Source organism: Sparus aurata, chromosome 1, assembly GCF_900880675.1.
Source record: "Sparus aurata chromosome 1, fSpaAur1.1, whole genome shotgun sequence".
NCBI classification, from domain to species: Eukaryota; Metazoa; Chordata; class Actinopteri; order Spariformes; family Sparidae; genus Sparus; species Sparus aurata.
The window spans coordinates 21,450,863-21,466,794 of NC_044187.1; the positions used below are offsets into that span (position 1 = coordinate 21,450,863).

A 15,932-nucleotide genomic window follows, 5' to 3' on the forward strand; every position below is an offset into this window, starting at 1 on the left:
GACAGAGCAGCAGCTCGGCACAGAGGCCCTCGTGGATCACTGCACTCGTCAACCTCTCACAGTGAAGCCAGACACCCTGCTGGCTCCTCTCGGTCACTACCCAAAACACACAACAGCAGCTGGGGCTCAAAACAAACGCTACCTACAAACCGAAAGTGTTCCTCTGCGGCACCTACAGTATACAGTACACTAATGGGAGACAGACCCAGGATTCAACTCCTCCCAATACATATATTCACATGACAAGGTGCTGGTGTGGTTAGAGGTGTACTGCCACCATACTGTTGAACTAATAAGCTGGTGTCACAGCGCTAAAGTAGTATTTTCTACACAGACACGTGAACTGGTTGTGAACAGTCAGATTACTCCTGCACTGCCTGCACATCACTTATCAGCCACTGAAGGTGGTAAAATGTTTAAAATATTGATGCACTTCTCTAAATTGTAGACTGAACTTTGCAGCTTTCATGTCTGCTACTTCTCAGTTGGCTTAGTTGCTTTCAGAGGGAAAACATCCTAGAACTCTACTTACTTTTGATACGTCAAACACACTTGCACAGTCATTTATGCAAACACAGCTTGTTGTTTATATTCTGTCAATGACAAATTTGAAAAGCTGTCCTTGTTGAGATGCTACAGTGTCATCTTAGCCAGAACAAATCAAATAAAAATTAAATTGATTTGCTTAATGAATAAGCCCACCACCCAAGTCTGCCAGTCTGTGGATCCGCTTCCTAAAATCCATGTAACACGGAAGAAACATGTCAGTCAAAACATCAGCATTTCCTTCAACCCATCTTCAATTAAGGTCAATATTTCCTGTTGCTGCCAATGTTACCAAATAGAAAAACTCTTTTCACACTCATAGAACTGCAGCAGCTGCAGCCCTTCAGGCCTGCTGTTGCCTCGCTGTTGATTAAGGAATGAACTGTGCCAACCTGGCTCAGGAGGCTTCATCCTGCAGCTCGACAGCCTTGATGACTGCCGGGATCCACCAGCAGGTTCACCGAGCAACTTCCACATATTCTTTACTGATTAGAGTACAACTTTATATTAAGATTATGATCATAAACAATCATTATGATTCATTTCTGAAATACTATTTAAGGGTTATTCACCTTGGGATCTTATCTCAAAGAAAGTATGAATATGTTACTGGTTCGGATTTGTGTTGTCTATCAAAAATAATATATCAAAAACAAATGAAATTTTTTTAAAATTAATATTGCATTAAAAGAGTTTATCTGGCTCTGGGATGTTCATACTTCTTCCTACCAATAAAAACATTAACACTCAAGTCCTCACCATCTCCAAACAGCATGAGGATGGCCAGATCCACAGCTCGCTTCCAGCCTGAGTCTTTCTGGATGGCGATGCCGTACCCGGTAGAGGCGAACACCTTGCCGCTCCCAATGGTGACCAGCTTACAGCCCTCGTCTCTGCCCGCCATGTAGTTCAGCACCGCAGCGTCGTAGATAAAGGCATCTAGTTTGCTGCACAGCGCAACAGAAGGACAACGTGTCAGAACATATGTTTTACAGTGTGTTATGGAGACTCTTGTACCTCTGAAAGGACTTAATTCTTTCGTTCATCACTATTCAATAAGAACATTTTTGAGAGAACATTTTTAATTAAGATTTATTGTAAGAAACTGTATTCTCCATTCATGTTGAATTATAAGCTTGCCTGTGCATATTTTTGCGTGTTCAGACAACCTGCTGTGCACTAACTAAAACTCTAGGAAATGCTAGCTCAGCATTTAATCTGAGTTAATTAACTGAAAGTGTAACAATTAAAACTCTGTCTCTGTTTTAGGTATAATTAATGACAAATGACGTAGTTTTTTCCAGGAAACTTACAAGGAGATTATTAAAAATGTATGAGTGCATAAAATTAAAGTAAATTGTAAATGCCTTTTATTTTATTTCATTTCATCCTTTTTTTGTGTTTTAATCATTTATTGCTATATGGTTATATTGTCCTTTATTACTGTGCATTTTATTGTTATTTTACTGTTTATGTTGTAAAGCACTTTGGCACTGGTTTTGATAAGTGCTATACATATAAACCAAATATTATTATTATTATTATTAATATCACCACTATTATTATTATTATTATTATTATTATTATTATTATTATTATTATTATTGTTATTATTATTATTATTATTATTATTATCATTATTATTATTATAAGCTGTGGTAGTAGTATAATATAATCCTTTCAAGGATCATTGCAAATAAGAAAACGTGTCTATTTTGGCTGATAAGCAACTAGCTACTGGTTAATATGTGTCCACTTACAGAGTTTTCTACAAAATGAAAGAACTAACCTTAAAGTAAAAAGTGATATATACAGCAAATATGTTCACAAAAATAACTGCTCTCTATTTCAGATTCAATGTGCGGTTTCTGTAGCTGTCAACCTCATCTTGTGAACCACCTCCATGACATCTGAGCAACTCTATCTGCTAAGGCCACAAGATGAAGGTTTCAGAAACAACAAGGTATGTGAGACCTTTTGCTGAATTTGCTTTTGTCAAACTGTTGTTTCGCAGGCCAAGAAATGATCCTCCAGCTCAAGTACAACTGAGGTGTAAACTTAATGACTAGATAGAACGAGTGACGAGGTGTGTCTGGATCTGTGTGGCTTACCATATCAGCTCAAACATTTCCTGGGACACCCTGTATTCTTTGTTTTTCTATCTATTTCAAACCTTGAGCGATTTGAAAGATTAATTGACATGATAGTCTCCAGCTTGGTGACAAACTAAGATCAAACAGTGCCTTGGGGCTCTACAGGCCTCTGTGGTCATTCAGCTACAATTCTCAACAGACACCAGAGGTACATTGCTGCTTTGCACTCTTAATCTTTAAGCAGTGGGTGATGGAAACATCGGAAGACAGGCAGGAGGACTGAATATTAGCTACCTTTCAAGGCAACCACAGGCTACGCTGCTATTCTGGGCGCCAGTGGCAGGCAGCTCCACCAGCTGCCCACCCACATTGCCCAGAATGCCCCCTCTCCCTACTGTATTCCTCTCTTTAATCCTTGATCATCTTTTCTCAGTATTGCATCAGAACAGGACCTCACAGCTCCATAACACCGTCTCTTCTCTTTCCCTGCTGAGATCCTTTTTAACTCTCTCCTTCCTTGCATCCCCCAATCTGTCTCTCCATCCTACCCTCTGTCTCTCCCCTCCTCACCCGTTCTTCAGACTGTACAATGCTTCATCTACATTCTTCTGGTGGAAGCTGGTCATGTACGCATGCATGTCCCGGTAGTTGTTGCGGATGTTGCGCTCTGTACTCCCGTTGGGCACCGTGCCAAACCGGAATGGCGGGGAGAATTCGTTAGGCTTCTGGAACTGCGGTGGGGGGTTTTCCGGAAAAACAAAACCACACAGAAGAGAAATGACAGAGGAGTGCTCGTTAGCATGGAAAAGGCACTGAGCCACATAAAATAGCCTTTAATGCACTGTTGAGCAGGAGCACAAGACTATACTTTTGGAAGCTTAAAATCAACTAAATGCTGAGTTGTGCTCAACTGACAGACAGACGTTAGAGAATCTGGAGGACATGTTTAGACAAACAAGTACTGTACACACAATGATTTTCAGTTGATAATTATATAATCAGAATAGCAAGTGATACATTTTTCTGTTGATCAACTTATTGTTATTATTAATCAAGGCCCTGTCCAAACATACATGGGTATTTCTTAGAACATAGCTTTTGCTATGCTTTTGGAAAACTCACTCCAGGGTGAAGCTATTCAGAAACTCAGTTTTCAGTGTTTACTTCTGAATGGGTAGAAAGAGCGATTTTTGCAAACAATGATGCGGACAAACATGTTATTCACTGTAGCGTAACTGGAAAATGTCATCTCAGACTATATATACTACTGATATTGAGGTACATGAGTCATGCGGTGACAGAATGTATGGTATATTGTTTAACGTTATATTTAGAAGACACAAACAGACATTGATAATACAATGATGCAAAAGAGAGACAAAAACAAGTGATTACAATGTTATGGTGACAAATTATCCAAGAGGATTCTGTGAAGAGCAGTCATGTTTCACTGCCTCATTCATAGTATTCTCTGTAACTAAGCAACCAGCCAGAGTATATGATCTGCTTCTTGTTTACAACAGCCATGAGATATACATTTTCAGGTATTTCAGGTATTAGTATGAACTGAGATATATCTGTAACGGTTCTAAAGAATTAGTCTGGGCGGAGATATATTTTTGTTTCCAAAAATACCTGTGTACATGTGGACTAGGCCTCAGTTGGAGGCTAACTCTAAAAGAAAAGCAATTAAAAAAGCTTCATCACAATAATGTTGACAATTGTGTAATAATTGAAGTAACCTACTGCACAGACATGACAAATATTTGCTGGTTCCAGCTTCTCAATTTGGAGTATTTGCTCCTTTTCTTTGTTTTCTATATTTGAAAACTGTTGTATTTGGGTTTAGGACCATTGGTTAAACAACACAGGCAAATTAAAAACATCATCCTTGTCTTTAACAACTTGATTCCCACTTCTACCCAGGGAAGAACCTGAAAAGACTGCAGAATAGCTCAGCTAATTTCAAAAAGCAGAAAAAATGAATTGATTAAAAGTATAACCACATATTTGTGCTTAGGAAGAGAATAAACAGACTAATAGGATTACAGATTTGTGTTTAAATCACATATATTTATGCTGACTGCACCGGACATCCCTCCCACCACTGTGAAAACCTTGTGTAGTGACTAAAAAATGCATTAAAACAAGTGAGATTGTAAAATAAGGAATGCATTAACAAAAACATTTGAGACCAAACCTAACAAAAGTTTGATGATTAACTGTATTAAAATTAGGGCTGAGTATTGTTAAGAACCTCGCGATTCGATTTTGATTCTTTACGTCGCAATTCGATTCAATATTGACTTAAATGCTTCGATATCGATTCAGTAATAAGTAGTAATAAACAAATAATTCATTAGAGTACCTGTTGATAATTTTTTAATAAAAAAAAGTCATCTTAAAATCTTTCCTCTAGGAAGTTCTAGTTTGAATTGAAATGTACACAAAGGTATCGATGTGTTTAGTTATAAAATAGTGCAACTATAGTTAAGCTGAGAAAGTGCCATTGTTTCTGGGACTGCAAGGTACATTTTTGTCTGACATAAACAGACATAACCGCTGTCCCTCCGCTCTCCGGCTAGACACGAGGGGGTAAACGTTGACACTGAACCCCCCTCTCTCCCCAGAGGAGAGTGCTACTCGCGGGCACACGGTGCAGCAGCCAGGGTGAGACCGGCTGCTGGGAGTTTACAGTCTCCGAAAGAGCGGTGCGTCAGACATCGGCGAGGGACAGCAGGTGGTCGCTTGCCTTAATCGATTCAGAGGATTTTATGAATCGATACTGAATTGGGAAAAAATATATTGCAATGCATTGATGAATTGATATTTTCACCCACCCCTAATAAAAAAAATATTATAACATTATACACATTTAGTGTTGAATAACACTTCAAAATTTCTTTCAAATCGATGATGGGTGGTGTGAAGCACAGGGCACTTGAGCTCATCTGATAGTGCTGTAGTGAGGTTGAGAACCCTCGAACTAAATGATCAATCGATTAACCCAAAATATAACAGACTATTTTCTGTATAAAAACTATTATATCTATCTTATTGGTCTATTCAATTATCATCTCTCTATAAAAGCAAGGAATCTCTGTCTGTCTTTCTGTGTGTCTGTGTGTGTGTGTGTGTGTGTATGTGTCTGTGACTCAAATATCTCTGCGGATCAGGATCAGACTGACCTGAGACTTTCAACATGGCTGCTGCGTGGTTCAAGGGTGTGCAACTTTGCATTTGTTTGGACTGCAATGATACCGTTAATAAATTATTTCATAAATGCTTTACAAATTCCGTAAGCATTGTCCACGGGAGCCACCACAGTCACGTGCGCACCAGAGCCAATCACTGCAGAGCCCACTGCGACCCCCCACCTTAAGAAACAAGCGGATTTATACCTGCAGCAGCGCGAGCTGGACCGGGATTTTGCCGGCGGTTCCGTCCCGTTCTGTTCTGTTCTGTGCATCTAAACTGACTGTTGTGGATTAATGAGACTAAACAAGTCCGGACCGAGTCTGTTCGGGTCTGAGGAGAACAACAAAGTGGAATCGGAATCTGTGGATGTTCGTGTGTCGCTAGCTGCTAGCTGCTAGCCCACCCACACGGCCCACCTCCCGAGTCGACGGACCGGACCCACCGGCACGTCCAAAACCGGACTTAGGGTAAATAATTTCCGCCACGTTTTTTCACGAACATTGCCATCACGTTTGCTTTGTGTCTGGTGCAGGAAGAAATGGTAAAAACGGGCTTTTGTCACGAAAGTGTCCAAGCAGCAAGTTTGGTTGTTGAGGAACAGGAAGTTGTGGGAGGGACGTAGGCAGATGAATGACAAGCAACGACAGTCGGTGTAGAGACAGCGATATTGAGAGTTGAGAGATTTATGACATTTAGCGTGTTTGGAGTGTATAGTTAGTGTGTTATGTATTGTTTGGTAGTGTGTTTAGTGTGTAGTGGAGTCGTTTTTTTGTTTAATGAGTCAGAACAATGAGGAGACTGCTGAATAAGCATTGCCTCCATTTAAATGTAAATAGTTACATGTAACTTTGTAATTTTTTTAAATGTATGCACATATTTAGCAAACAACTATTAATATTTGCATTATAAGTGAAAAAAAATGGTTCGTTAAACATATTTGTGGTTTTCACAGTAAAAAAATCTAAACTTTTTCTACTCGGATTTGATGTTTTTTTTTGTGATTTTAGGTCCATTGTGTTAATACAGTATGTCAAAATAAAAAAATAACTGTACAGTCACACATGTGAGGTTGTGCTGAAAATAATGACACCAAGTAAATAGCTTTTAAGATGAAATATAATGGCAAAATCAAAAATAGTCAAAAACAGCCAATTATACCCTGGAATATCGGATTTCACAACAAACCTAAATATCCCTGACGTCCCACCTTCAAACACAGCCTCATTTGGCCATCCGTGAAAAAGCTGCTTAACCTCCCACTTTTCTATAGGAATACATTTTCTTACGGGCACTGCACTAGTGGTGTTAAACAAAGATACATAGAAATTAAATGAAATGAAATAAGGAATAAAAAATGAAAATAATCATTAGCTGCAGCCCTTAAATCATGAAGTTTCTTCACACTCACACAGGTGTGTGTCAAAACTTCCCACGTCACATACTCTCACACACCTGTTCCTCCACCCCACAGCCCTCTATCATTGCCTCTAATTCACACCTTTTTATCTGACAGGCCCGACACCTGGTCGATGTACTCCTCCTGGATCATGAAGGCAGCCAGGTTGGCAGTGTAGGAGGCCAGGAAGATGACAGCGAAGAAGGCCCACACTGACACCATGATCTTGCTGGTGGTACCTTTAGGATTCTGCACAGGGACGGAGTTGTTGAAAACCAGACCCCAGAGCAGCCAGATGGCCTTGCCGATGGTGAAGGAGGGACCGCCAGGCTCTGGGAGTGACACATAAGAAGAGGGAGTAGAAAAAGATGGACGGAAAAGGATGCAAGAAGAAAATCTACTTTACTTTATCTGTATTTACTGATGATCGGCATTATGCGAGGAGCTTGATGGATGGCAGTGAAAAAGACGTTTGTCAGTAATCACAGGATGTTATCTCTAGTCCACATCAGGCACCCCAGCCATCGCTGTGACAACCTGCTGTTACATACTACCTCTGCTCCACCTACCTCTACGGCACTATGGCAAGGTAGCAGGATGGAAACACTACCTACTGTAACTATGTGGCATCAGAGACAGGGGAAAAAAGAGAGAGACGAGGGGGGCATGATGGGCTATAATTATGCTACAGCTGGAGCAGTGGTATGGGACGACATCCTTACATAACCAGGTGATTGAACCTCACTGTTGCTATGACTGAAGACATTCAGAAATCACTATGTAAGGAAACATAACTCCAAATCACACACTGTTACTCTTATCCCCTCTCGTTCTTGATAAAAAAGGCTGTGAGCAGCAATATAACACTCCTCTGATTTTATCTTGAGCGGCTGACGTTGTGGCAGTATAATGCAATCCTGAGAGTCAAACAGGGCTGGGTGTATAAAACCTGCAGAAAAAAAAAATAGATTGAATCTGAACCATTGATTTTGATGGGCACATTGATTTGAACGGCCTGCTGGAACCGAATGTGATTCAACAGGGTAGTGTTGTTTCATACTGTCAGACCCCATTAAACCTGACACATATTTTCAGTGTATGGTAATAGATCTACTTAAGTGCATTCATCAGGTTTTACAGCCTGAGCTGCAGCAACGTTGTGTAATATTTGAGAATGGAACAACAGAAAAAAGCTGTTGTAGTGCGAGAAGAGAGGAGTCTTTGTTCTCACAGGGATGCTAAGAATACTTAAGGTCACCTGTCTGGTTCCTGTCAATGATCCTTTTCATTAGTGGAAGAGCTTAAGCAACTGTAGATGTAGATAAGTACTTCAAGACATCGAGCAGCGTAAGTCCCCGTGCTCCAGTTGCACTCATTCAGACAGGATTGTTAAAGTAATTTGGCGCACGGAGTGCTCCATTTGAATAGTGCATTCAAGGTAACAAAACCTGCCACCTCAGTCTTCATTTTAGTCTGAAAATGTTCCTTATTGTCACCTTTTTGGACAATGGATTGACTGAATCTGAGCAGTGTGAGAGTGTGTGTGTGTGTGTGTGTGTGTGTGTGTGTGTGTGCAGTCCTCTCACCTCTCCCGTCTGCCAGACAGCGATTGTAACCCACCGGGCTGAAGTACTCAAACACAAACACAGCCACGGCCGAGACGATAAGCAACATCACAAACATCATCACCCAGACATCAGCGCTGAAGGGCTCTAAAACACAGAGAGGGGGTGGGGGTTGTGGGAAGTTCATTAAACCAAATGAAAGGAAATTATAAAATCCCCCCTGGTATCAGCTTGATTATTTGTATTCAAATGTTATACTCTGTGTGCTCATTGTTGTACATTGATGGATTTTATTTGAGTCTGTGTGAACACTAACCAGCGCTACTCAGGAGAGAAACTACGAGGACGGTCGGCAGGTGTGAATGGACAGATGTACTCATTGAAATGGGCACATCCTTCACCACTTGCACTCTGCTTTGCAATTTTCACACACAGAATAGGCTGTGACAAGCACAACAGTAGCACTGTATTGAACCAATCTCACTACAAGATCCATTTAGAAGCTTTGAAGCTTGCGATTGGATCATAACACCTTCATCAGCAGACGAAAATGCCCAGTTATAAACAGTATATAGTGTGACGTGACCCCTCTGCTTAGTTAACAGCACATAATATGGGAAAAGAGTAAAGAGCAGGGCACAGAGGGGCTGTATTTAGACTGTTAATTAATTATAGCTGTGTTTTGGGCATAACATGAATTAAACCAAACAGAGTGTCATCTCCCATTACCTTTAAAAGCCAGGTGTGCCCGCTCTAAGGTGCGTCTCTCCATTAAGAGATGCTGTGTGTATTTATGTAGGCAGAGCAGCTTAACTTCATTGGTTATTTAAATCTCCTGACATGCTGACATGATCGGATCCAATGTTCATTAATTTTCAGTGTTCTTCAACACATCTAGTCACACTCACAGTCACGGTTCACAGAGTGAAACTGTTTGGAGAAAAGAAAACGTCCTCCTGATAAATCCAGAGTTTCATCAGAGATATCAAAAATACATATTAGATTTATTTCAGAAGCTGAAAGTTTCATTCTGTTTCCTCTGGAGGATTTCTTCTGTCCTGTCAAGTTTATAACTACAGCTTTCAGGTTTTCCACTTAAATGTGCAATGGTATTTGCTGTAGGAACATTTACTGGAAATGTTTTAATTGACTGAAAGCAGCCTCTGTAAATCATTTAAGAGTGAACCTGCGTTGTAAACCCACCTATATACAGCAAGTTATATAAGGACAGTTAATCAAAAATATATCTGCAAAACAAGCATTTTTAATGTAACTAGAAGGAGCTATTAGATGAAGAGTTGCTACTCCTCAGCAATGTAACCAACTTCCTTTGAAAAGATCAGATCACAGTTGTTCATGACATGATAAAAAAAGGGTTTTCTTTAACTTCCTTGTTAAAACAACTTGAGTTTGTTTGGTTGCTCTGTGTTCAGATACACCAGTTGCTCTCCCGTTGTATTTCCAAAAGAGCAGCTGTTCGCTGAGAGTTTGCAGCCAACAGAATTTAGGGACCTGTTGTATTAAATTGCCCTTGCTGTTACCACTATAATCACAGGTGAAACCAAACCAACTAGGACTAAATTGCTAAGAATTACAACCTTTAAAACACCTTTCAAAGCGAATTTGAACCAAATTCCATTACAACTTTGGTGTGTTTGATACAATTAAAAGCATCTGTCTAGGTCAAGGTACATTTTTTATTTTTAAATAATACTCTTTTATATGTCACCGTGCTTATAACGCTGCTACTTAAGTCTGTGATTCTACAGCTGTTGCATAATAAGATAATTAATTTAAAAAAATAAAAAATGTACTTCATTTGCCTTTTTATAGAATTGGGTGTGTGTGTGTGTGTGTGTGTGTGTGTGTGTGTGTGCTCACCAAGAAAGGCGGAGGGGGAGACGGTTCCATTGCTACGTGACACCATGACGCTGATCCCGGTTTCGATGAAGGGCACAGAGAAGTCGATGACCTCTGACCTCTCCTCGTTGATGGTGAGTGAACCCACCGCCATGTGGGCATTCTTCAACACCACCTGAGGGTTGACCGCAGACAGACAGAGACAGACAGAAGGGAAACGAAAAAGGTCAGCAGGCGTATGATGCTAAACGTAAGAGAAACATGAGCAACCATCTCTGCCAGATATTTGAGACATTTCTTTACTAGAACGGAAGCAAGAGGATTATTACAACACTGGGTCATTGTTCGCGTCCCTGTGTGTGTTCCAGTATATTTAGATCTTACTTTCAGGTGCCTCGGGCCATGAATAAAAATGGAGCACAAAGACTGCTAATAAGGTATACTGTATGCATGCGAGAGTGAACAGGAATCCAACACACTGTTTTTCTCTCTGTGTTTGTTACACTTCTTTTTCTGCTCGCTCTCTCATTCTGTTTTCTGCATCTGTTGTCCCCCCCCCCCATTCAAATTAAATCATTAGCTGCTTATTTAGGCACTGAGGCACTAATGCATCCATGCATGCGTGAACTGTACATTTGCATAGTGTTGACTTTATGCTGACGTAAATTTCAAGAGTTTTAAAACAGATAGTAAAGATGCTGTAATCTTTAAGTACGTTATGCATCGTAACTCTTAATAAAGTTGCTTGTTTGAAGCCATAATCAATTCTGTCAGACATCACGCTGATCTATAAAGGCTGCATTCTGCTGGATGTCTGATGTGTTATGTGTGCAGGAGAGAAGTGGGTCTTTCCCTGAGGCTGTCTTCTCCCTGCCTCTGTCTTTTCCCCAATCATTTTCTCTTTCTCTATGTCTATTTCTTCCTCCATCTCTGATTAGGAGCGTCATTGTCCTCCTCCTGAGGTTTTTGCGGAATTGATCACAGCTCCCCCTCAGGCCAGGTTGTGGGGGAACAAGTGCTCTATGGCCGACAGAGACTGTGAGAAACTCATAAAGAGTCATAAAGAAACATTCAGACAAAATAATTAGCCCCATCATAAAGATAAATTCCTATGAGCCCTTTAACACTCTCTCTGCTTGTAGTTGTACAAGTATCAGTACTTGATTACATATTTACCAGCTTGTTTAACTGATTTTTAACAAAATAGTCTTAGTGCCTTGTATTTATATTGTAAAGAAAGTGAGTTACAAACTGCCTCAGCAGTGACGAGAAAAGGGGAAGAGAAAGATATTAAAAAAACAACAAACATACAAAAACGAATAAATGAACTCAGAAAACAAATGAAGAAATTAAAATTAATTTAATTGAAGACATATTAATTCATAGCTGCTGCATTTTTCAGCTGGTAGTGAAATCAACTTTTTACGATGTTGGTGTGTTCTCACAGGAAATATGGTGGCATAATGACCAAAAAAGCAACACTGCATTTTGGTTTTAATTGCCACAGTTCTGTGTGGGAGGGTTAGTATTTGTGTTCCCTCGTTTGCAACTCCCCAATATTGCCTGAAAAGTCGACATTGCGGGATTAGTTTCCTATTTGTCACTTTACATAACCCACAACCTTGTTATGACATATATATTCTTGTACTGTCGTGGCAGGACTCAACAATAAGGATTACTTGATTGCCTTGGGCTCATAAAATGCCATGTTGGGCTCATAAATCCGGCAGGCAAGTGAGTTGGAGGGGAGATTGTCATATCTTTCTTGATGTGCAAGAATATTTGTGGCTTTACATTTATGTCAGTGTCTTTTTTTATTCCCAACTGGACAAGTGAAAAGCCTTGTCTACAAACTGCATTATGAAATGTATTTCTGTACTTACTGCTGCTGTATATGATTTGATCACTAGTGTGTTGGTCAATAAACAGACCTTCAGAAACAGTGAATACCCTGGTGTACTACACTGGTTGTAATGGCACACACTGAATATAATAATAATAATAATAATACATTTAATTTGTATAGTGCCTTTCAGGGTACCCAAGGACACTTAACAAAATAGAACAAACAAAACAAGGAATAAATGGATAAACAAAAAAATACATAAAAGATAAAAATAGAAAAGTTGATTGATTTGGCTGAATCCAGAGCTGATAGGCCTTATTAAAAAGATGGGGTTTTTTAAGTCTCTTTTGAAAGTCTCCAGAGAAGTCTGTCTGCAGATTTCAGCTGGGAGAGTGTTCCAGAGAGTGGGGGCTGTCACACGGAAGGCTCTGTCACCAAAGGTTTGTAGTTTGGTGTGAGGGATGGAGAGCTGGTGTGTGCCTGATGAGCGCAGCGTCCGGGACTGGGTGTAGGGGTGGAGGAGGAGGTATGATTAATATGATTCAATATTTCATTCATTGCTGTTGTTAGTCATACTGATGGTTTAATAATGCTTGTATGGCGATGTATCCAGTGTTCTGCCAGGTGTGAAATCCACAATCAGCTGATGTGCCAGCATTTCTGTTTGAAATCAACCAAAGTGTCATTCTGGGCATTTTACAACTGTTTACAGCCATCTTTCTAGTGTTGAGCCAGGCTTATCAGAACATCATCCATCTTTTTTCTTCTGTACAACCATCTGTCCACTGCAGATCTGTGAAACTAATTTATCAAAAACATGCGGAATAGACAGTGATTGTGTTAAATAAAGAGAAATGTCCTCACCTCTCCGACCATGCCGTTCCACGTCCCATTAACCTTTTTTCCATGTTTACCATTGGTGACCAGGTACAGGTCGTAGGTGAATTTGACTGCCTTGGCGATCTTCTTCAAGATGTCTATACAGAAACCTTTGCAGCAGCGCTTGATGTAAATCCCTGAATCACCTGTCTGATTGCTGGGAGGTGGTATAGAGAGGAGGAGGAGGGAGAGGAAATAAAGATAGGGGAACAGGGGAAAATAAACAGACTTTTATTTAGATTTCAGGTACATAAGACGAGTAGATTACAGAGAGAGGACAGTAGCAGAGATTAAATTTAATAATGGAACACAAGTAAGAACAGCCAGGATCCCTGTGCAGGTTATCAGGTATGTAGGTTTTTTTGGGGGCTTTTTTGGGATGAAAATTTTAAGGCATTTCTTTAATTGATAGTTCGATCATCAGGTAATCATTAATAATATGTGAAGAATGTTAAAGGTTTTTCCATTAGAAAAGGATTTTGAACTCGGACACTGAACCACAAATTTATATTCGATGCAAAATCAGGGCAGGCAGCATCAGTTAGAGTTAAAAGAACAGAAAAAGTAAACACCAAGTGCAGAGCTCAAGGCAGTCGCTTTTCAACAACTGGCCCACCAAAATCAAAAACATTTTGAGGCTACTAACTGGGTAAAATTAAATAAAATCAGTTTGTATAAGAAGTGAAAATTGACTTGCATTTTAACTACATGCACCTTCTCATGCCAATATTCATTTATCTTATTTTGATATTTTTCACAGGCAAGTATTTGTTATTTGTAAATATACATGTTTTGATGCATTTTTGCCCATCAATGATTGTCAGTTGATACATTTTTAATAAGCAGCGAAGAATTATTTAGATCCCCAATTCCAACTAAAAACTCAACCAGGTTGTTTCATTGATAAGCATAAGTTAAAAAACAGAAGACACCAGGAGCTGTTCAGTGAAACCACCTGAGGTAAACCTAAATGGTAAACCTGAAAATTAATTGGATCATCAATTAATTGTTATAGTCAAACATTAATTGTTGCAGCGTCTCAAATATGATGATATGCTGCTGTTAAAAATATTTTGGTATTTTGGGCCGTTAGTCAAAAAAAGTAAGATATTATCTTCAACACAGAGATATGTGTTTATCAACAATTACCTGACATCTCCCAATGATTAATCAAGAAAAAAATAAATAATAAAAATAATAAAAATCTTGAAACCATGATTACTGCAATAAAGTACAAACTGTACAACACAGAATATAGGTGAACTGTGATGCTCATCTATTTGGCACTAAGTCGGCATCTACTCTGCTTTTGTGCATACAAAGACAAATCTGCACAGCTCTGTACATCAGGCTCATTAAGTGTTTCTGGCTGGAGAGAAATCCAGCATATTCTCTCTGGCAGAATGTTGCCTATCCCTGAAAATGTTGAATGTGAGGATTTCTTTGAAGGAAGAGACAGACAGACAGACAGGCAGAGGGATGGAGAAAAGGGGAATAAGGGAATAGGAGAAAGAACAGGGTGAAAGATCAGTCAATAAAAGAACCACTGAGCCAGAAGATGTGGGACACCCTCAGGAGATTTCAGGTAGGCCAGTGATAGAAAAGGAGGCCATTGAAGAAAATTCATTATCACACACCAAGGAGAAGTGGATACCGAGAGGGTCAGGGTGAAGAGGTGGGGGGAGGGAGGAAAACAGTGACAGAAACCAAGACAATGATCTAGTTAGCAGTAGTGAGGCAAGTGGAGGTAATTATACAGTGGAGGAGCGAGCGATTATGAAAACGATTATATTATTAAAGTGAAGAAAAAGCAGGAGCGTCACTACAGCTTCCTGCAGTGACGGGAAAATTATAAACAAAGATGCCAAAGGGAAAATTCAAGGAAAATGTACAATAATTTATGACTGTGAGCTTTCCTCGATACATGCGTGTTTCATGATAGCATTAATCCATTTCCTTTGCTTTCATTCACACTTTGCATAATATTCTGCTAAACTCAGATGCAGCCGTTGGTGTTTAATGTTATTTTATAACCACCTGTGATTTGTAAGGTGTGACAAATGACTTTGAATACATTTAAAACATTACATACTATACCAGAAACCTTTTAAATAATTCATTTTGCAGCCATATTGATGCATAAATCAATATGCCTCACACTAAGATTCATTAAAGTGTTCTATTTTTAAAACCTGATTCTTTAATATTCCTCCTGGATTCCAACAGTGAATCTGAAGAAGGAGAAAACTAACTAAACCTAAATTCTCACCTGAGTTTGAGCTGTTTGCGGCACGGCACAGTGTTCCTCATGCAGGTGCCACTGAGAGGGTCCACGTCCTCCACGATGACAAACGGCGCCTCCTCCAGAGTGACGATGGACAGGTGGTCCTCACGCTCCTCCGCACCCGAGTACAGCTCAAAGCGAGGCCACACATGGTACCTCATCGTCAAAGAGCCTCTCTCCCACTTGCCAACCTATGTGAGTGAGTGGGAGGACAGCTTTTTGATACAGGATACTGTAACAGGTACGTCAAGTGGCAAAGAAAAAG

At 39.8% G+C, this 15,932-nt stretch overlaps 1 protein-coding gene across 9 annotated transcripts in view; it reads right to left on the bottom strand.

Moving 5' to 3' along the window:
• Positions 1 to 15,932, bottom strand: part of grin2bb (glutamate receptor, ionotropic, N-methyl D-aspartate 2B, genome duplicate b) — a 117,783-nt gene that overhangs the window by 14,820 nt on the left and 87,031 nt on the right. For all 9 annotated transcript variants that reach the window (XM_030413640.1, XM_030413631.1, XM_030413624.1 and 6 more), the window contains 7 exons: positions 15,653 to 15,858; positions 13,369 to 13,540; positions 10,680 to 10,833; positions 8,820 to 8,945; positions 7,336 to 7,565; positions 3,210 to 3,370; positions 1,306 to 1,493 (listed from right to left, as the gene is read on the bottom strand). In XM_030413640.1, coding sequence (XP_030269500.1) covers positions 1,306 to 1,493; positions 3,210 to 3,370; positions 7,336 to 7,565; positions 8,820 to 8,945; positions 10,680 to 10,833; positions 13,369 to 13,540; positions 15,653 to 15,858 — 1,237 coding nt within the window. The remainder of the gene's footprint in view (positions 1 to 1,305; positions 1,494 to 3,209; positions 3,371 to 7,335; positions 7,566 to 8,819; positions 8,946 to 10,679; positions 10,834 to 13,368; positions 13,541 to 15,652; positions 15,859 to 15,932) is intronic.